Raw genomic sequence first — 21363 nt, forward strand, 5'->3', positions numbered from 1 at the left:
ACAGGAACTGGGAAACCGCAGCCTGGTTCTGCATGGCAGAGCTGCTGCTTTGAGGGGGGGGAGGGTTGGCCCTGAAGAGCTCCTGTGCTTGCAAGTACTGAAGCCGCTCCTGCCCAAGAGACCGTAATTGTTGGGGGCTGGGGGGGGGGGGGAGAAAGGCCAGAGAAGACAATGGGGGGGTCCTTTGGGCGGGACTCCCTGTGACTCAGCCCGGCAGCCCCTCAGTGCCAATGGGCTGCCGTTGGTGCTGCCTGAGCAGGCCAGTGACCATGGGGGGGGCGTGTTGGTGAGCCCTTCCCTGCTAATCCCTGTTGGGCCACAGCCTGTTCCCAAGCAGAGCAATTCTGTCCTTGGCGCCCTGCCAGGCTGGCTTCCAGGGGGTGGGCAGCTACTGCGCCAAGGTCGCACCTGCTGGGACACATCAGCTCCCTGGGTGTGGCCAGATTCCCGGCTGGCACGGAGGTCACCTCTGCTCAGCATGGGGTCTCTACTCCCCCCGCTGCCCCCCCCGCTCATCTCCAGTCTCTTGTGGCAGCTCCATTGCTTCCAGGGAGGGCACCTCACGAGAAGGTCGGGCTGCATGGGAGTGGCAAGGGGGTGCACCCCCCCCCCCAAGGCTCTGGTTCCGCATCCCTATTTTTAGCATTGGCTCTGCCTGGAGTGGGGGACAGAGGCTGTTTATCTTGCCTGGTTCCTGGGGTGGGCGGGGCTGTGACGCGGGGCGTAACCCCCTGCCTGCCTGCAGAAGGCCCTGGGTCGGTCCTGGGCATCTTTGGCCTGGCCGTCGTGAGACAGAAGATCTCTTGAGGCCTGGGGGAGCCTTTGCACCCCATCCGAGGAGGCGATCCTGGCCTGGGGAGATCCAGGCTCTGACTGCTGCTGCCGCTGGCTGTCCCCGGTGGGGGCGGGGGGTGCTGGCCACTGACTGTTGGCAAGGGCTGGCGGGGGCAGCTCCTGCCAGGCGTCAGTATTTTTATTTATTTATGTCATTTACATGCCTTGTGCAGATTCAAGGTGGATGGCACAGGGTGGGTTAGTTCAGTCACTATCAAAGACATTTGAATAAACCTAATACATACATGCAAATGTACAAAGTTTTAAGAACCTTGCAGAAATCCTGCATGAAGCTGAGGAAGGGGGCCCAGCAGATGTTTGCCCAGTGTCCTCGTGCCCTTCCTTGCCTGAGAAGCTTCGAGGGGGGTCCTCCTTGGCGGGCACTCGCCTCCTGCCAGGCACGCTGGGGTGGGGGTGCCCTTTTCTCCCAGGGCTGCTGCTTGGCCAGGGTGGAGTCCCTTAGGTCTGGCAGGATGCAGCCCCCCCCCCAGTGGCTGGTTAGGGGGAAGCAGGCCCTGTGCCTGTGGGTCTTGCCAGGAAAAGCTTGCCTGCTGTGCACCTCCCGTGGGCCTCCGTTGGGCATCCAGAGGGGCTCTGCCTGGCAGGTCTGTTCTTCGGAGGCAGTTTCAGTCCCTTTCATCCGCTGATGAACTGATGGGGCTGCAATGTGACCAGGCCAGTGCTTGGTGCTGCTAGCAGCGAGCAAGAGTGCCTTTGGGCATGTGCAAAGGGTGTTACCCTGGCTCCTGAGAGCGTAGGATCCGGGTCCAATAGCACCTCTTTGCTGGCAACCCAACATGGCTGCCCACCTGGAACTATCTTCTGAGACTGCCTTGCCCTTGCGGGATCTCGTGAGGGGGGGGCGCTTTGGGCTTGCTGAGGAAGGGTCCTGAGTGTGGGGGAGGGGTGCAGAGGAATGGCATGGAGGGAGAAACAGGCGGCTCTTCTCCGCACTCCCCTCCCCTAGGGGTCCACTGCATTCTCTCCCCATTCAGTTTTTCCAGCTCCCTCCCCTCATGCAGCTGTGCCAGGGCAGAGGCAGTGCTGGGGTGGGGTGGGGGGTTGCTGTTGTGCAGAGTCTGACTGGTCACGTTTCTGCCAAGTGACTCATTTGTTCCTGGGTTTTGTGGGATGGAAGGAAATGCTTGGGCCTGGCCTGGCTGGATCCTGCGGCTGCAGCGCCACAGCCTGGGAAGCAGGTTGGCTGCAGCTTCTCAGCCCCCCCCCCGCCCCCGCCCGGCTGGGGAGAGAGGGCAGGAGGGGCCCTTTGGGATTCAGCTGGTGGCAGGAGCTGGCAGGGGAGCCCAGAACCAGCCAGCTTGCCGGCCTGCTCCTTCTGTAGCAGCTGCATGCTGGCCCCTCCAGCTCCGCCTTATCTGCCCTCTGCAGGCAGGCACATGGGGCCCAGGCTGGGACACAGAGCAGGGTCGATGCCCTGGGGCTGGGCGCTGCACCCTCCTGCTGGGAACTCATGGGTGGCTGCCTGGGGGCACTGCTGCCTGGCAGATGGGCTGGGGCTTGTGCAACCCCTCCACTGAGGCAGCAAAGCTCTGGCTTCAGGAGGAAGTGGGGCCGGCTTCACTTCAGGCACTGTGTTGTTTTTCTGGGTCCGGTGGGAGCAGGAGCCGGGCTGGCACCAGGAGCAGGGCCAGAGCCGAGTCCCAGGTCAGAAGGGTGCCAGTCGAGGTGGGGGGGGGGAGTTAAACAAAGCCTGCAGGGATGTGTCTTGGCAGCAGGGCTGGGTGGCGAAGCTCCTGGGGCCCAGGAGGAAGTGGGGCCTGGTGGGGCTGGTCAGACACCTGCGGGTGCCTCTTCCTTGGTTCAGCCTGGCAGCTGAGGATGGCAGGGGAGAAGCCCGGAGGCGTCACTTGGGCCGATGGCGCTGGGCACCCGGGACTTGGCCACGTCGTAATGCCGGGCCTCGGGGCACCTCCCGGCAGCCTCGGATCGCGAAAGGGAAATGCCAGCCGGGGAGGAAGGGAGGCGGGAGCGCCGCGCCGGAAAGGGCCGGGCCCGGCAAGCGGGCCAGGCGCCTCGTTGCCAGGCTGCCGCTTCCTGCCCTGGCACAGGCCGGCTGCTGCGACGAGGGGGGCTCGGAGAGGGCGAGGCGACCCAGCGGCTGCTGCAGCCGAACGCCGCCCGAGTGCCGGGCTCTGCCCGGGAGGACCTGCGCGGCCGGCCGCGTCTTCCCGCCGGGGGTGCCTTGCTGGCCGGGGGGCGTCGCGCAGCTGGAGGGGGGGCGCCCCCTCCCCCGCTCCGGCTCTCGCTTCGCTTTCCACACCCGCTTTCCCGCCGGGGTTCCTCGCGATGGGTCCCGCAGCGCTGGCAGAAAGGGGCGCAGAGAAGCGGGAAACAGCCTGGGGTCTCCCCCCCCTCCCCGCCCCGAGCCCAACTGTGGCTTCGGAGGCCGGCGCCTGGAGGGCTCTTTCGTCGTTGCCGTCCAGGGCGGCCCCGAGCTCCCCGGCCGGCCAGCCAGCCAGCCAGCCTCCCTCCGCCGGCGGGGCCTTCGGCCGGCTTTCCGCGGCTTGGCGCGCGCCTGGCCGGGCTGCTTGGCGGTGGGCGCGGGGAGCCGGCCGGGCTGCGGCTCCCGGAAGGGCGGGACTGGGCGGGGCGAGCGGGCGGGCAGGCGGCCGCCGCAGAGGCGAGCGCAGGAGACGCGCGGCGGGGGTTGCCATGGCCGGCGCGAACGCGGCCGCCTACTTCGCCTTCAAGCGGGAGGCGCTGCTGGGGGGCTCCGAGTGGCTGCGCGCGCCCGAGCGCCACCGGCAGCGCCTCCTCTACGGCCAGCTCTGCTGCGTAGGTACGTGGGAGGGCGCAGGCGAGGGAAGGCAGGCGGGGCGGGCGGCTTCTGCTGCCCGGCGCGGCCCCGACGGCCTCGCTTGCCGCTCGTGCGCGCTCCCCGCGCGCCTTGGCCGGCCGCGATCTGCGCTGCGGGGCGCCCCCGGGGCTCCGGCCTGGCTGCACCGGCCCGCCGTCGGCGAAGCAGAGGCGCCCCCTGCCTTGCGCTCCGAAGACGCCGGGCCGCTGGAGCGGAGCAGGCGCGCCAGTCGCGTCGCCCCCTCTGGCTCGGCGCTGCTCGGCTTCCACGGCCAACTGCTGCGTCCCGCCCCGACTTCGGCGAGCTGTCGGGGCCGGAGCCGAGCTGGTGGGGGGCAGCCCCCCCCGTTCTCTGCGTAGCCGCTCCGAAGGCGGGCCGGCCGGCCGCGAAGGGGGCGCTCTGCTGACTGCGCCCTCCCCCAAGGCCCCTTCGGGGGGCACAAGTGAAGCTTCTGGCGGTCCTGGGAGGGGCGGTGACATCGCGGAGGTCCTGGAGGAGCCCCTTTGGAACTTTCTCCTGCGCTGAAGCCTCCCTGCAAGTAGAAAGCGGGCGCAGGCAGCAAAGCAGCGAGCAAAGACTGCGGTCCTGGTCGGGGGCGTCAGTGGCCCGCAGGTGTGGCCCAGCCCGCCAAGACGGGGGTCCGGCGCCCTTCCCTGCCCCCGCCCCGCCCGCGAGCCTTCAGCGCCCGCAGCAGCGTCGAGCTTGCAGCAGGAAGCGGAGCCCCCCTCCCCGCCCCGCCGCCTCTGGCGGGGCGCTGCCTGGCGAATTCGTAGGGGAAAGGCGCGCGGGCCTCAGGCCCGAGGACGCGCTCCCGCCCGGCGCCGGCTTCTTCCCTGGCCCGGCCGTGTGGCCATTCTTCTCGGGCCGCTGGTCGGCCGAGGGAGGGCGCAGGCCCGGAGCCGCGGCTGCTCCTTCGCCCGGGTGGGGATTCCCGGCGTCCCCGGGCGGAGGGAGGAGCAGCGGACGGGCCGGGGCCCGGCTGCCGCGCTCGGGAGTGGAGTTTGCCCGGGGAGGGGAGGGAAGGGGGGCGGGAAGCTCTCCGGCCCGCCCCCTCGCGGCTCCCCGCCCAGCCGGCGCTGCTGGCGGGCCGGTGACTCAGGAGGCCGCGGCGCCGGAGGCCGGATGTGGGCGCCCCACCTCGCCGCGGCTTCTTGGGCTGGCGGGAGCGGGGCCCGGCCGGCCTGGAATGTGCTGCGGGGCGGGGCAGCCTTTGCCCTGGATTCCTCCGGGCGGGCGGGGCGTTGTGCCGCCTCCTCCTCCGCCCGAAGCGCCCCGCTTCTGTGCTGAAAGAAGGGGCGCGCGGCCGAAGCCCTGAAGCGCGCCCCGAACGCCCGGCCGCGCCCGCCTCCCCCAGGCCTCTTCCTCGGTCGAAGAGCAGTTCGGCGAGGCCAGGCCGCAGCTTGTGCGGCGCAGCGACCGGCTAGAAGGTGGGCGGCCGAGGGGCGCGCCCCGCTCTGCCATGGAGCTCGCCGGGTGATCCTGGGCCAGCCCCACCCTCGGCCTGGCCTACCTTACAGGCTTGTTGTAGAGGGAAAGCGCAGGAGTCCCGAAGCACCTCTCACATTAGCAACATTTGTGGTAGGGTGTGAGCTTTCGCGAGCCACAGTTCACTTCTGCAGACACTTTAGGGCTGTGCACCCTAAGCGGCATCCAATGGAGAATTGCAGCTGCGCTTCTGTTGCGCTCCTCTAGGCGGGCGGGGAGGGGCGAGTGCCCCGTTCAGAGCGGCGAACAAGGTCGTCGTTCTCCCCGCAACAGAGCGGGGCGGAGGGGAGGGGCTGCCCAAGGCCACCTGTTGAGCGCAGGGCAGGCGAGGCCGTCGGACCAGCACAGCGCTGCCTCGCAGCCCGGCCCTTTACCCGCTGGGCTGGACGGCGGGCGGGGGGGCGTGCAGAAGTGCCGCGCAACTCAAGCTGTGCGCTCGAGGGCGGGGTCTTGCCGCCGCCCTCCACCTCTCCAGGTTGGGCCGGGCCGGGCCGGGCCGGCTCTCCGCCCCGTGAGTCAGCGCCGGCCCCGCCGCGCAGGCTCCAAGCTGCCCCCGGCCTGCGAGGACGCGGCGGGCCTGCCCGCCTGGCGAAGGAGGGGAAGCCCGGCGGGGCGGGGCGGAGGCCGGGCGCGGCTCAGGCGGGCGGAGTCGGCGGCTCGGCTGGCTGGCTTCGCCCGCGCCCCGCCAGCCACTCGCGCCCGCCGCGCTGTGCCGCCATGTCCCGCCAGAGGCTGCGCAGCCGGGAGGCGCCCGACGGCCCCGCCGCGCTGCGGGAGAGGAGCGGCTCGGAGGAGAACCTCTACCTGGCCGTGCTGCGCGCCTCCGAGGGCAAGAAAGGTGCCTGCCGGCGAGGGGGGCGGGCGGGCGCCCCGTCCGGGGAGCCGCCGGGAGTCTCGCGGGGCCGGCCGCGGGGGGAGCCCCGGCGCGTTCTGCTGGGGCGGGTCCGGATGTGCGCTCGGGGTCCGGCTCGGGCGGCTCCTCTGGGCAGCCCCAGCCTGCAGCCCCGACGAGCCGCAGGCAGACCAGCCGCCCTCCGCGCCCCTGCCTCTGGGGGCCGTGGGTGCCCGGGCGCTGAGGCCAGCCCCAGCCCCGCGTCGTGTTGCAGGGCCCTCTCTGCCGGCCCCCCGGAGGCGTCCCGCGCTCTCCTCCTTGCGCCGGCCTTTCTGCGGGGAGAAGCGCATCCCCTTGGGAAGGAGTCCCCTGGCAGAGCGGGAGCCTGGCGCCGGCGGGCGGCGCCCTTGGACTCTCGTCCTGCTCCCAGGAGGAGGGGCGGGCTGGGAAGGGCCTTCGGGCGCTGTCTTTCGGCGGTGGTTGGCTCGGCAGAGCCGCGGCTGCCCAGGGCGTGTGTGTGCGTGTGTGTGTGTCTTCAGGGGTGTGTGGTTTTGCCGAGACCGTCTGTTTGCTTTGGGCTTCTCTGGAGGAGACTCCGGGCTTTAGAGGGCTTGAAGTGGGAGTCGGTCTGTCCCGGAATTCGAGCACCCCCTGCCCAGGTGGCTCATGGGGTCCAGAGGCCGGGCAGGATGGCCACATCCTGGAAGGCCATTCTTAGCCGCGGCTTTGCTTGCAGGCAGCTGGCTGGGCGGCACCTCTCTGTGCCCTCTGCAGCCAGGGCCGGCCGTAGGGGTCGCAGGTGGGGTCCACGGAAGCTTGGCTGGAGCAGCCCCTGGGGCCAGGCCTTCGGATGCAGGCTGCTGTAGCGGGGCATGTACTGGCACCGGGCGGTTGAGTCACACACACACATTTCCTTCCTGTCCTGTTGGGTGAGTCAGGCTGGGCTCTCCTAGGTCCCACGGCTGGTTTCCCTTTTCCTTCCTGCAGGGGCTGGCGCTGGCACACACACACACACACACACAGACTCACACTCATGCCTGCCTCTCCTGTTCTCTCTTTCAGACGAACGAGATCGGGTTCAGAAGAAAACCTTCACGAAATGGGTCAACAAGCACCTCATCAAGGTACTTGGTCCTGCCCCTGTGTGGGGGTGGCTGGGGGGGGCAGTTTGATGGGAGGAGACGCTTTGGGGCATGGTTTGTCTGAGGGCTACCAGGGAGGCCTGGATGGGGACGGGGGGGGGACACACGGGCCCTGCCCACGGGCCCCACAGTTCCTGCTCACTTCTATCCCCCCCCTTTCCTTCTCTCCTTGGTCCTGAATGGAGCTCTTGTACCCAGCTGTTGGGCCAGCAACTTGCCACAGGCAGGGTCGTGTTGGGCGTGGGCCTCCATCCTGTGACTCCTCTTGCTTGAGGGGCCTGCCACCCCTTGGAAAATGCCTCTCCTTGTCTCTGAAGCGCCACGCCTTTGCCCTCCTTGGCACATCCCTAGCAGCCCCTATTCATCTTCCAGTGAGGCGGATGCATGCTCTCTTTCACTCGCTCTCTCTTTCTCTCGCTCTGAAGACAGTCTGGCGGGGGCAGTTCTCGTGCCCGTCAGAGACCTTGCAGCAGGGTCCTGTGCCAGGAAGGGGCCTCTGTGGCCTGCCCCCCCCTCCCACCTTGTTTGGCCTTCACCACGCCAGGCCCAATTGCGTGCTGCTCCTGCTGGTGGTTTCCATATACCACTTGGCATTCCCTGCCCCAGTTGCCAAACAGGTGTCAAGGTCTATTTCTTGCCCTGTTAGGAGCCCCCATGGCCCAGCCGTTAGAGTATCAGGCTAAGACTTAGGGCAGTTTAGTTGTCTACTCGCTGGTTAAGGTAATCTTGACTTGATGATGTGCTGTCAGGCTAACCTGCATTACAGGGTTGTTTGGAGGATAAAATTGGAAAAGCAGAAACGCTATCTGCGTTGTGAGTTACAGAAACATCCGTACCTTATCTTGCTATCTTTATCCTAGTAGAAGCAGATATTCTTCAAGATTACCATTTGATGGGGTGTATTATGGGTTGGGAGCATAAATTAGGCACACGTGTTGTGACTTTTGGTCTAGGCGTTTCCCAGCTCTGGGTGCTTTTGGCCCTGCCTGGACGGTAGAGCCGAGGTTCTGCTTGCAGAAGCCCATGGGTTCGGTCCCTGGCAGCTCCCATGACAGCCTGAGACAGCCGAGGTATTTGGTGGGACTGGCCTTCGTGCAGTCCGTCTTGCTGGTCGGAGGGGAAGGTGCCGTGCGAGTAGTGGAGAGAGGCCCATCTGCCCAAGGCAGCCGCTGCTTGCAGAAGACCCAAACACTGGGGGGGTTGTGGTGGTTGGGCGGGCGGGCAGGGAGTTTGGGGCAGGGTCTCAGGGGGCTGGGCAGGAAATGGGCTTGTTCACACAGGCGGGCAGCTCTGGCGGCTCTTCCTCCTCTTCCTAATCTCTCCTTCTGTTCCTGCTTTTCTTTCTCCTCTCGGGCGGCATCAGCACTGGCGGGCAGAGGTATGTGGTCGTGCACATTTGGCGCGGTTGAGTCTGGGGCAGTCTTTTCCTTGCTGTCTTTGCTGTGTACCTGTCTTTTGTGGGGTTCAAGGAGGGTTGCCAGGAGCCTGCTGGGGGCTCTGTAGTTAGAGGGCCAAGGCCCTCGGCCCGGTACAGCTGCAGGCCCATCAGGTCTGATGGATCCCAGGAAGTCTGGAGAGAGGCTGTGGCATCTAGCCGTGCTCCGTGCTCCTTCCCAGTGATGTGGGTGGGCATCCCCAGCTGGGTGTGTTCTGCACCTCCTTCGCTGGCAGTCCTGATGGGTAACCTCAAAGAAGTTTGGGAAGGGAGGGGCTTGGTGCACCGTTGGGGGGAGGGGCTGGCTTCCTTACCCCCATCTCTTTTCCGCTCTTGACACTTCTTTGACCATGCAGGCCCAGCGCCATGTGAACGACCTCTACGAGGACCTCCGCGATGGACACAATCTGATTTCTCTCCTGGAGGTGCTCTCTGGAGACACCCTGGTACGTAGACACCCTCCCCCGCAGATGCCTGCCCTGTTTGCTCCATGGGGCAGTGGCTGGTCCCCCCCCCCCCCCGTGCCTTCTCCTCTCCTCCAGCATGGTGCTGCCCTTGGGCTCCTGAAGACCCAGCTGTCTGCATGAAATGGCCGGAGTGCCGGATCTGAAGCCCCTTCTGGCACACTGTGCCCCTTCCCCCAGTTCTGCTTCCGGTTCCTCTGGGCCTTCGGCGTGTCCCCTGGACTCTGTCCCCCTGCCCTTGGGACTCTCGGCTCCTGCTTCGGAGGGGTCTGGCCTTTCTGTTTCCCCTGGGGCTGTGTGTGTCCCCCCCCCCTCGCCTTGGCCTTTCTTCTGCAGGGCCTGAAGAGAGCGTGGCTTCTCTTGGCTGCCTTGTCTCTACAACATTGTGTAGCTATTGCAGGATGGGGGTATAGAAGGCCCCTCCAGGTCTGTCTTCCGCCAATTCGTCACCCGCCTGAAGCAGAGCCTGCGTTTCTGTTCCGAGGAATCCCTGGTTCTGCGCTGGGCAGCGATTGGCCGTGGAGAAGCTCCCGGCTGCCAGGAGGCATCCCCCCTCGCTTTGCCCTGCTCCCCCCTCCCAGCTCTGATATGTGCTGTGGTCCAGCATGCTGCAGCTCCATTTCCCTGGCACCTTATGCTTGGATTGGGAGTGCTCCGTCACGTGCCCGTCGAAGGCAGGAGAGCGCGCCGCCAGGGAGGAGGCTGCCTGAGGCTTCCCAGGCGGGCAGGCGTGTGGCTGCTGGGGGGAGGATGGCAGCCGAGCTTCTGGGGCACCTCCTCCTCCGATTCCTCAGCCTGACTCCGGGAGCCTTAACAACCGCTCTCTCCTGGCTGCTGCATTTCTTTGCCTTCCTTCCCCCAACTTGATTTATTTCCCGCAGCCCTGTGGCTCTAACACCGTAAGTCTTGTCTGCTGCACTGGTCTCTCTTTCTCTCTCCCTGTCTTCTTGCTGCCCACTCTGTTTGCCTCTCCTGTTGGCTGGATTCTGCCCTTTGGCCTCTGCTTCCTTCTTTGCTCCGCTCTCACCTGCCCCGTAGCCCAGGGAGCGCGACGTGATCCGGAACTTGCGGCTGGTGAGTGGTTCTCCCCTTAGCTTCCGGCATGGCCTTGCAGCTGCTGCATGCCCGTCTCTGGATGGTGGTGCCTGCCCTGCCTCACTGCCTGCTGCAGAGGGAGGCCCAACGAGGCGCCGTCCAGCTGGTGCCCAAGTGGCATCACGCTGGCCTCCTCTGCCAGCGAGGGCTCTGCTGAATCTCTTGCCAGCCCGGCTGGCTCCTGTGTGCGCCACGCGGGAATGGAAGGGTTATGGCCGCCCAGATTTCCTGATGCCCTTCCATTCCCAGGCTGGGGCCTCCTACCTTTGACTGCTGGAGGGGCCCTGATGCTTTGCGAGTCTGGAGTTAGTTGGGTGGGGCTCCTTGCCCCATTTTTCCTCCAGGGGAAATTTTGTGACTGTGAGCAGTCCCTCAGCTGGCCGCAGGTTGCTTTCTCTGGAAATCCCGAATCTAGGCTGCTATTTCCTATCTGGACCTGGAGCTGAAAGAGCTTGGGGGAATCTGAGGCGGATCAGACTGTGCTGCTGAAAAACGGATGTGTGGGGTGGGGGTGGGGAGTCCTGGAGGATTGCAGCCTTTGTCCCCAGCTGCCTGCAGGTGTCCACCCCTAAAGGAAATGGTCTGCGTTTGCGGGGGGGGGGGCATTTCCCGGGTATTGTTCTCTGCCGGGAGGGCTGTTGGGCCAAGCTACCACAGCCTTCTCCTGTTCTTGGAGCCTCTGTTGTGGAGCTTGGCTTTGGCAGGGGCGGGGGGTGTAAGGCACACCGACACGGAGGGCGATGGGCCAAGGGCGCTGATCACCCTTCCTCTTCCATCCTCAGCCTCGGGAGAAGGGCCGGATGCGGTTCCACAAGCTGCAGAATGTGCAAATAGCGCTGGACTACCTGAAGCACCGGCAGGTGAGTTCCTTGTGCGGGGAGAGATGGGAGGGCAGGATGCCTCCCTGGGCTGGAGGAGCGGGCCACTGCCCCCCCCCCATGAGTCAAAAGGTGCTGCGATTTCGGCAGGTGAAGCTGGTTAACATCCGGAATGACGACATCGCGGACGGGAACCCCAAGCTGACCCTTGGCCTCATCTGGACCATCATCCTGCACTTCCAGGTGGGGGCCGCGGGGGTCCTGCCAGAGTAGCTTGGAGGAGGGGTGGACCTCCTCCTTTGTGGAGGAGCTTCAAGACTGGATGTGTGTCCCCCCCCCCACACGCACACACACCCAGCTGGCTCTGCTCTTCTGCTCTCTGCAGAAAAGCTGCCCGGCCGAGGCCATCTACTGGGAGGCAGGCATTGCTCCCTTGGGGGGAATTTGGTGCACGCCCCCCCCCCCGGCCATGGCCTCTTCTCATACTGGCCCCTCCCACCACCACTTTCCTTCAAGGCCACGCAGTGGAAGGGGCTGAGCAGGGTCGGAGGGGACGTAGAAGTGGGAAGCGACAGAGCCGCCTGCCTGGCTGTAGCTCGCCTCTCCCCCGTTCCCTGGTGCTGGGTGGGTGGGCAGAGTCTCCGCAGAGCCCCGAAGGGCTTGTGGATGGGAGAGCTGCCCCCCTTCTCCCCCAGGAGGGAAGAGCCGTGCTCCCCCCGCCCCCCACGCACAGACAGAGGCGCTTGGCTTTCTGCTTGCTCCCCTGCCTGCAGGGTGGGGCTCCAGCTGGGCTTCGCCTGCGCTCTGCTGCTAGTGAGGATCCAGGGTGTGGCTGGCAGAGTGGCAGCCGGCGGGCTGTGGGTGCGCCCAGCAGTGCAGAAAGCAGAACATGATCTTGCGGCTTGCTGGGGCTGAGTCACCTGTTTGTTGCTCCGGGATATGAGGTTTTCCTCCTCGGAGGCTGACGCAGCTCCCCCTGCTTGTGCCTTAGTGAGAAGGGGGGGTGCTCTTCTGGACCCTGGGGGTGCCCTCCTTGCCAGACCTTGCCTGGGCTGCAGACCAGCCTTTGCACAGAGCAGATTCTGGTGTAACGGGTCGGTTGCCCGTGTCTAAAACCAAGTTTCAACTTGCCAGGAGAAAGATGGATCTCTCTCCGGGGAAGCCGAAAGCAGTTAGTCTTTAGACCTGTCAAACAGATAAGTTCTTTGAACCAGCTGTTTATCAGTACATTTATTTATATAGGGTTCAATATTGCTTTGCAACTCCCCATCAAACACACAGACACCAATCTAGAGTTTATTTCGCTTTATTGAAAATATACCCTAGTTTTTTAATGAAGCAAGCAATCAAAATATAAATGGCTATTAATATGAATCCTATAACAACAGAACATAGAAAGGCAATAAGAAATAAGTTCACTAACATTTCTCAATAAATCCTAAGTTTAACATTGCTCAAAGTTTCTATGAAATACATAGGTAGAAATAGTTTCTCACCTAGATTCTCCCAAGAGATCTCTTCCATCAGTACCCTGCTTATTCTTTCTGTGTTTGCAATGATATACCTAATCATATGCAAATATTTAGGGTCTATTCACATGATAGCACAAACAAATATTGATTGGTTTGACACTTCACTGAATATTCATAATTTCATAGTACAGCCTTCCAATTAGTTAAAAAATTATGTCATAGTCAGAACTGCAGAAGAAAACTATAAATCTCTAACAAGTGTCAAGAAAAGTTAAGTTGGACGATCACCATTGGTTGAATCTCTGATAGAGGAACATCAATCTCGGTAGAGTCCACTATTTTAATTAATTGTCAAAGGATGAAAGCACACCTGTTGAATTACCTTATACATAGAAAAAACACACAGACAGTTCATGCAAAGTTTAAAAGTTCATCTAGAGAATACAAGAGTTTGGCCTAGTATTATTCAGTATTGATTATTGGCATATGATTTTAATCTATATTGGCATAACACTGGGGGCTTCCCTGCGGCAAAACCTTGAGGCGCAAAGCACAGGGGGGGCCAGGCCAGCTTGCCCCCCCCCCACTCTCCTCAGCTGGGCACTCCTGTCTCCCTTGGCCCTGGGCTCTGTCTCCAGGCCTGTGGAGTTTCATTTGTGATCTCTGTTTTCATGGTCCCTCCTTCCCACCTCCCCCCATCTTGCCCAAAGATCTCCGACATCCAGGTGAGCGGCCAGTCGGAGGATATGACCGCCAAAGAGAAGCTGCTGCTCTGGTCTCAGCGCATGGTGGAAGGGTACCAGGGCCTGCGCTGCGACAACTTCACCATCAGCTGGCGCGACGGGCGCCTCTTCAATGCCATCATCCACCGACACAAGTAAGGAGCAGGCCTAGCGGGCAGTGAGTGTGGTATGCTTTGCCCAGGTGGGCACGTGAGGCTGTTCGTGGCATGGAGCCCCTGCTGACTTGCTCCGGTGCGTGGTGGCTGATGGTCCAATCCCTCTGTTGTTCAAGGTGCCACAGGATGCCTCGTTTCGCTGCAGGAGCCTAGCAGGGCTTCGCCGCCAGATGTTGCCTAGCTTGGCACGTGCTGTGCCAGGTGTGGCCTGGTTTGGCGCTGACCCAGGTCTGACAGACGTACACCAACACAGCCTCATTTGCGTCAGGAATGCGATGAATGCCTTCCTTTTATGTAGATGGGTTCCTTCGAGAGGAGGGCGAGTCACGGCAGGTCAAGAATGTACAGGAGAACCCCCCGCCCCGCCAGCAGTCAATTGAAATGCCATGAGAACAATCTTAAAAGAACATTTTCCCCTGGCTTAGTTGTGGCCCTTTAAGGTAGCCCAGATCCGGAGGGGTTCCCGTGGGGGAGGGAGCGGGCCAGGGGTGCCTGCACCCTGAAGTTGGGGTGGGCAGCCCCTGCATGGCACCCTCCTAAAAAGGTCTCCAGAGGAGCCGGTGCCCCCCCCAGCCCCAAAGATCAGGCAGTCCCAGGCTCAGTGCTCTGCTGTCAGTCAGCCTAGCCCCCCACCCCCACCCCGTGCTTCGGCCACCCCCACTAGGACTGGGCCTGCCCTTCTCCCCTTTGGATGCAAAGAACGAAGAGGAGACCACTCCCCAGGAGCACGAAATACACTTAAACCTCTTTTTTTCTTAAACTCATGTATTCATTAAACTCTATAAGGATGTGTTGAACTGCTTATTATTCACACGTACCGCGTACAGAGGAGCTGCTTACAAATGTACATTCTTTAAATACAGGACATGCGTATTAACATCTAATCCATACAAAAATTAATGCCTCAAATATACAAAAAGGACCAGGAAGAATCGAGAGCCAAGGGAGAGCAAAATTGAATTCATTTGTTCCGTAAGGACAACTTCTCAGTTCTTAAATCTCCCAAAAGGTGAAAGCGCTGGTGTGCCCGAAGTGACGGCGTTGACGGCGTCGCTTTTGCTGGAAGAATGAGGAGAAGTCTGATTGGTGGAATAAGGTAACGGTGGCTGCCCCTGAGGAAGTCACGGACGAAAAGCTGAGCGGAACAACTCGTCGACGCCGTCACTTCGGGCACACCAGCGCTTTCACCTTTTGGGAGATTTAAGAACTGAGAAGTTGTCCTTACGGAACAAATGAATTTAATTTTGCTCTCCCTTGGCTCTCGATTCTTCCTGGTCCTTTTTGTATATTTGAGGCATTAATTTTTGTATGGATTAGATGTTAATACACATGTCTTGCATTTAAAGAATGTACATTTGTAAGCAGCTCCTCTGTACGCGGTACGTGTGAATAATAAGCAGTTCAACACATCCTTATAGAGTTTAACGAATACATAAGTTTAAGAAAAAAAGAGGTTTAAGTGTATTTCGTGCTCCTGGGGAGTGGTCTCCTCTTCGTTCTTTGCATCTGTGTGTTCCAGGGGTTGGCCTTGCTTTGGTTATACTTCTCCCCTTTGGGGCAGCTGGTCTCTCTTCCATCCTGGCGCTCCTGGCATGTTTTGTGGCCTGTCGTGTGCCAGCAAGGTGTGGTTCTGGTGCCTCTAGGCCCCAAACGGGTTTGGATCTGGCTCCTGGCAGCCACGTGCCCTGTGGGGCAGGCTGCCTGCTGTGGCTCAGGACAAATCCTGCCGGGTGCTGAGGGTGCAGAGGCTTGGCTGGCCTCCCGCGCCTGGGTTCTCAGGGCCTCCTCCCTGCTGGGCCTGCTGCCAGACTGCTTTCCTCTCAGCTGTGGCCCGCTCGCCCCCCACGGCCGCTCCTTAGTGCAGGCCTTGAGCATCTCCTCTCCTCTCTCCCTCAGCCTTGCTGCTGCTCTCTGCCCTTCAGGGGCCCTGCAGCTGCCCCCGTGCCCGCCCTCAGCGGGCGATGGGAAGGAGAGCAGACCCTGGTGCCAGGCGCAGGGCGTGGCAGACGCTCCCTCCTTGGAACTGTGTAAAACTGTAACAAGTATGAGCAGAAGCTGCTCCTCCCCGGCCTGCCGCGCCCCACATAGGGCAGAGATCCAGGGGCTCAGGCTGGCGTGCCACTCGGTGCAGGCAGCGTGGTGGGACTGGAGGCTCCCTCTGTGCCTGGAGCAGCCCCACGCGCAGCCATGAGTTTGCACCCGCGGAGCCGGCGGAGAGCCAGACGCCGGGGTCTGGCAGGGTCTTCTGAACCTGAGGAGCGGCTTTTGATGCTGTGTGAGGAGGCCCCTGGGGCAGGCTCGGACTCGCTGCCACGGTCCCACAGGATACCCGACCAGGCACCGGCTGGAGGCCGGAATATCAGTGGTTCCTTGTACTCGGTTCACTCCACGCTGCGTCTCCGCGAAGTGTAGGCTTCTTTTTTGTGGGTGTTTTTGTGGCTTGGCTTTCTGCTGGGTGCTCCGTCCCCCACTGCAGCTGCCCTGCAACCTTTCCTACCTAGCAGTGGGGCAGCATTGCTACTGCTGTGGGATGGGGGCAGGGAGAGCATGGGCTGCGCTGCTTAAAGAGGCGATGGTCGTGCAAGCGTATGGAGGGTTTTAAAATACGGTCCCTTTCTAGTTCTGGCCCATGGGCTTTAGGGAGAGCCCTCCACTCCCTGTGTTCATCTGGGCCTTCCGAGCTCTGATCTGGCAGAGGTGGGCTACGCGGCTCTCCGCTCTGCTGCTAGGAGAGGCCTGGCCTGGCCTGGCCTGGCCTGGCCGTGCTGCCTGTTTAGGGTCCAGCTGACGGTTCCATTTGGGGGTTGGAAGGAACCATTGGGAGCAGTGTGGGGGCGGATGAGCAGGCAGGATCCTGCCTGGGGCTGAGCGTGAGGCCTTGGCTCTGGTTTCTAGGAGTGTGCACCGGGACGCGTTCCAGAGTGGGTCGCAGGCGGGAATTCCAGCCGGGAGGGAGGCCCGTTGTGGCTCAGCCCAGGGCTGCTGCTTACTCACTTGGCTGTGGGGTTTGTGTTGCAAAAAGGTTCCTGGGCCAGCAGAAGTGGGGGCTGCTCCTTCCCTGGGACACCAAGCCCCTTGGGCTCCCCCACGCACACCCTGCAGCTTTTGGCTGGGCACAGGGATGTTATCCCAAGGTGGCACGGGTGGGCCCATTTGGGATTGGCAAAGAGCCTTGGCAGCTCTGCTGTCCGTGTTGCAGAGATGAGGGTGTTGCGTGACTTTTGCCACTCGAGTTAGCAATGCTTTGCTGTTGAGAAATTGCTACAGGAAGCATCCGAGCATCTCTCTGCAACCAGGACGTTTCCAAATGCAGCGTCCGGATTCTTTGAGCCAAGGCTCCCCTGCTGGGCCCTGCTTCTCAGGCCCCACATCTTTTTTGAAGGGGGGGGGCGCCACTGCATCCTCCCCAAACCTCAGTTTCTTCCTCTCTTGCACATGCAAAATCAGCCCCCTCCTCCTCTGATTCTCCATTCCTCCCCCTTCCCATGTCTTGGAAAGTTCTCTGGTAACTGCATTCAAGGCTGTGCCCTTGTTTCGCTGAAAGGAAATGGTGGGGAGGGGCTTCTCTTACCAAGAACTGAACCTTTTGCAACCTGCTGGAATTATGCACAGGAAAAAGGCTTGCACGTGCAGCCCCCGATTCTGTTTCCCCTGCTTTGGTGGAGGGGTACCGGAGACCTTATTTCGGGGCCCTCCGCCCAAGAGGCTGCTCTTGCACCTGTGCAGCATCTATTTTGTGTTGGGGGAGCTGCAGAGCGGCTCTCCTTCAGCTGCCCGAGGAGCTGGCAGGGGCCTGAGAAGGGGGCTGGTGCCTCCCTGGATGTCCCTATGGGGAGGGCCTCTCTTTGCTCATGGCTTCTTTTTCCCGCCTTTCCCTGCTCCAGGCCAATGTTGATTGATATGAACAAAGTCTACCGCCAGACCAACGTGGAGAACCTGGAGCAGGCCTTCTCGGTGGCAGAGCATGATCTGGGGGTGACACGATTGCTGGACCCTGAAGGTACCCCACCCACCCACCCACCCCCCAGGCAGCTCTGCTCTGGGCCAGCTGGCCTGGGTTTGTCTTGGAGAGCATTGAGGGGCCAATAACTCCTCTGCCCCCACTGTAGATGTCGACGTGCCTCAGCCAGATGAGAAGTCCATCATCACGTACGTCTCTTCGCTCTATGACGCCATGCCCCGCGTGCCAGATGTACAGGATGGAGTGAAGGCCAATGTGAGTGGGGCCATAGCAAACCCACCAGAAGAAGCAGCGTTGGGGGGCATGGGGGACCGGGAAGGGCATGAAGGCATGGGAAGTGCTGAGGGGAGCTGAACACCATCGCCATCTCCCCCTCCCCCTCAGGAATTGCAGCTGCGTTGGCAAGAGTATTCGGAGGTGGTGACGTTGCTTCTGCAGTGGATCCGGCACCACACGGTGGTCTTTGAGGAGCGGAAGTTCCCTGCGAGCTACGAGGAGATCGAGGTGAGAGCAGCGCCCATTCCCCCCCTGCCTGCGGCTTGCGTCCCCCTCTCCTGTGCATGCCATTAGGGGTTCTGGGAGGGATGCTGGAGCCAAGTGAGGGGGGCTGCTGGTGTCTGCCAGGGTTCAGACGGTGTCCCCCGGGGAACGGCTGTGCCTGGGCATTTGCCACCCTGCCGTGCATCTGCCGGCATCTCTCCCTTCTCTCTGCTCCCTCTTTCCCTTCAGTAGCAATACGGGTGGGTGGGGCCAAGCGGGGGGCACGTGGTGGGGCTGGGCTCCTGGGAGTCTCCCTGCAGACGGGCCTAGGGGAGCTGGGGCTGGGGCTGTGCCAGGACGTTCCATTCTGGGCACTCCCTGGCTGGCTGCTGGCATTCGATGAAAGGGCCTCTCCTTGGCCGTTGCAGGGCCAGGCTCTTTCCTCCTCGTTGTGGGCTCTTCCTCCAGAGCTCAGGCAGGGTGCCCAGGAAAGGCTCACCAGAAAGGCCTGGGGCGGGAATTGTGCCGTCTGCTTTGCCAGAGCCCTGCCTGACAAACATTCCAGACGCCTCCTGCTGGGGGGGGGGAGGGGGGGCTGGGTCTTTCCGAGCTGCTGCCATCTTGGGTGGGGTGGGGGTATTGTAGCATGAGACATGCCTGAGAAGACGGGGTGGGGGAGCAGATGGAATACTTGCTCCAGGAATGCCCCTTTCCCTCGGGGGGGGGGGCCTTCACCCTTCATGTTTCTGCCCTCCTACCTCACGTGTGTTTTTCCGTTTGTGGTGCCACGGTTACCGCATAAGCCTGGTGGGCAAAGGGGGTCTCCTGCTCCCAGGCCCTGCTTGACCCAGTCCTGCCACCCCTCAGGTCCTGTGGCGGCAGTTCTTGAAATTCAAGGAGACGGAGCTTCCTGCCAAGGAGTCCGACAAGAACCGATCCAAGGCGATCTACCAGTCCCTGGAGGTGAGAGAAGTGCCGCCCCCGGGGCCTGCCCTGCCATCTGGCAAACACATCCTGAGGCCAGATCAGAGTGGCTGCGGGTCCTCTTGGGACACTGTGCAGGTGGCCGCCCAAGGCCCGTTTCTGCCCTGCTCCCCCAGCCCGGAGTGAGCCAGTGGCCTTGCCACGGGAGGGGTGTGGTGGGGGCTTTGTGTGCCCGCCGTTGGCCCCGTGGCATCTCTAGAGGCGGGGAAGGATCTTTGCTGCAGCCACTCCTTGCCCTCAGGCCAGGGGAGCAGCGCCCCTCTGTTTCTCGGAGAGCCTTTCCCCTCCGCCCTCGGCTACTGGTGGAGGCCCTGCTGTGCGCATGGCTGCGTTCAGCAGAACGCCATCACGCCTGGGCTGGGCAGGATGAGGCCCCTGCATTTGCTTCCAGTCGGGGAAGGGCATGGCTGGCTCTGTGCCCCATTGATCCCAGCCCCTTCTTGGATTCAAGCTCCGTGCTGGCCCCCGGTCTGATTGTGCGCTCTTTCTCCCCCTTCCCTGGCTGGGGCAGGCCGCAGTGCAGTCCGGGCAGCTGAAGGTCCCCCCCGGCTACCACCCACTGGATGTGGAAAAGGAGTGGGGCAAACTCCACGTGGCCATCCTGGAGCGAGAGAAGCTTCTGCGCTCTGAGTTCGAAAGGTGCTGAACTGACTGGGGGGCGTGGGAGTGACAGGAGGGGGCCAGTGGGGGGAGGGGGGGGCGCTGTGGGCTTGGGGCCCATCTTTCTGCCCAGCGGGGACCTAAAGTGGCTCCTGTTGTCTTCCTCGTCTCCATTTTATCCTCACAACAGCCCTGTGAGGCTGAGCGCATGTCGGATCCAAGGTCAGCCAGCAAGTTTCCTTGGCAGAGCAGGATTTGAAGCTGGGTGCCCAAGATCCTAGCCTGTCCCTCTCACCCCTGCACCACACTGTTGTTGCTTGGGACCCTTTTGTGCAGTGTGTGTGGCCTGGGCGGTTGGCTTGCAGGCGGTTGTATCCGGGAAGAACCAGAGCGGGTTTGAGGGAGGCCTTGTGGCTGCCACGCCCTCGTTTCGGGGAGGGGGGGAGTGCAAGAGTCCTGCTGGGTGTTCCCCTCCCAGCCGGCTGCCAGCCCAGCCCAGCCCTAATGGGAAACACACGGTGGGTGAGTCACCACCAGCCTCCGGCCGGGGCTCTTCAGGAAACGGCACAGCCTGAGCGGCAGATCAAGGCCAAAGCTGCCCTGGAGCAGCCGCTGGGCTGGGGCTTGGCTTTCCCTGCTGCAGAAGTTTGCAACTCTGGGATTCAGCCGGCTTGAGGCTGGGGTGACAGATCAGGGGCTGCTGCGGAGCACTGACAGCTCCGTCCTGATTGTCCTCTACCCAGGCTGGAGCGGCTGCAGCGCATCGTCAGCAAGCTCCAGATGGAGTCTGGCCTCTGCGAGGAGCAGCTGAACCAGGCCGACACCCTCCTGCAGTCGGTGAGATGCTGCCTCCAGCGCCCCCCTCCCCTGACCAGCAGAGCCCCTCCTGCTGCCTGGGCGGAGGCCTGAACCATTGACGTGTGTTTCCTGGTCTGTTAGGACATCCGGCTGTTGAACGCAGGCAAGGCGTCCCAGAAGTCGGCAGAGATTGAGCGCGACCTGGACAAGGCCGATGCCATGATCCGTTCGCTCTTCAATGACGTGCAGACGCTCAAGGATGGGCGCCACCCCCAGGGCGAGCAGATGTATCGCAGGTCAGCCGCCTCTTCCTGCTGGGCTCCCCTTTGCTCCGTTCTCTGCCCAGGCGTCCTGGTGTCTTTCCGGGCTGCTCTTGTACAGGCTCAGAGCGCCCCCGCCATGCCTGATGGCCGCCACTGGTAATGCAAGCAGCTGACCTGCCTCTTGATCTGTGTGGGCATAGAGACGGTTGTAGGAGCCGTGTGCTGCCACACCCATGTGGCGCAAGTGGGAAACACAGGCTGGGCACAGCAGCTGCCCTGCCTCTTGGGGTGACGTGCGCTGCCAGTCCCCCCCTTTGCCATCCATCCCCTTGGTCTTGTACTTGCCCCATTGGGTCAGCAGCCACTGGGCTGTGCAGGAAGGATGAAGCATGCTTGGCTTTGTGTTGTGCCCCTCTGCCTGGAAGTCATGCACACACACACACATGGCCTTTCCAGGGACAGCTGCACCCCCCCCCCACGGCCTTGCCTTTCAGCTCCCTCCCTCTCCCCCACCCAGGGTTTACCGCTTGCACGAACGCCTGGTGGCCATCCGCACCGAATACAACCTCCGCCTGAAGTCTGGTTCAGCACCCGTCACCCAGGTCACCCTGCCTGTTACCCAGCGGCCCCGGCAGGAGCTGGAAGATGTCACGCTGCGCTACCTGCAGGATTTGCTGGCCTGGGTGGAGGAGAACCAGCGCCGCGTCAGTGTGGCTGAGTGGGGCATTGACCTGCCCACTGTGGAGTCGCAGCTGGGCAGCCACCGGGGCCTGCATCAGTCCATCGAGGAGTTCCGCACCAAGATCGAGAGAGCCCGTGCCGACGAGGTGAGCCCTGCTGGCCCCTTGTCCCTCAGTTTTGCCCAGGCACGGGAGAGCGGAGCCACGAGTGCTGGGCCACGAGCGCGTCCACGTTCTGGGGTGTGCCTGGAGGTGGGCTGCCCCTGTCCCCATGGCTTGGCAGTTGCAGTGGCGTGGCAGCTGC

The 21363-nt window shown here is 62.5% G+C and overlaps 1 protein-coding gene across 13 annotated transcripts in view; it reads left to right on the top strand.

The window, feature by feature from the left end:
* PLEC (plectin) overlaps positions 1 to 21363 on the top strand; it is a 91495-nt gene that overhangs the window by 46091 nt on the left and 24041 nt on the right. For 5 of the 13 annotated variants that reach the window (XM_054985201.1, XM_054985209.1, XM_054985199.1 and 2 more), the window contains exons 2-15: positions 7032 to 7093; positions 8475 to 8489; positions 8903 to 8992; positions 10888 to 10965; positions 11074 to 11166; positions 13106 to 13272; positions 17178 to 17293; positions 17403 to 17509; positions 17639 to 17758; positions 18602 to 18697; positions 19230 to 19357; positions 20062 to 20155; positions 20258 to 20412; positions 20897 to 21206. In XM_054985201.1, coding sequence (XP_054841176.1) covers positions 7032 to 7093; positions 8475 to 8489; positions 8903 to 8992; positions 10888 to 10965; positions 11074 to 11166; positions 13106 to 13272; positions 17178 to 17293; positions 17403 to 17509; positions 17639 to 17758; positions 18602 to 18697; positions 19230 to 19357; positions 20062 to 20155; positions 20258 to 20412; positions 20897 to 21206 — 1631 coding nt within the window. Of the gene's footprint in view, positions 1 to 3507; positions 3635 to 5851; positions 5976 to 7031; positions 7094 to 8474; positions 8490 to 8902; positions 8993 to 10887; positions 10966 to 11073; positions 11167 to 13105; positions 13273 to 17177; positions 17294 to 17402; positions 17510 to 17638; positions 17759 to 18601; positions 18698 to 19229; positions 19358 to 20061; positions 20156 to 20257; positions 20413 to 20896; positions 21207 to 21363 lie in introns of those variants that run through there. The other 8 variants (XM_054985202.1, XM_054985200.1, XM_054985211.1 and 5 more) reach the window with 4 other exon arrangements.

Source organism: Eublepharis macularius, chromosome 7 (genome assembly GCF_028583425.1).
Source record: "Eublepharis macularius isolate TG4126 chromosome 7, MPM_Emac_v1.0, whole genome shotgun sequence".
Classification (NCBI taxonomy): Eukaryota; Metazoa; Chordata; class Lepidosauria; order Squamata; family Eublepharidae; genus Eublepharis; species Eublepharis macularius.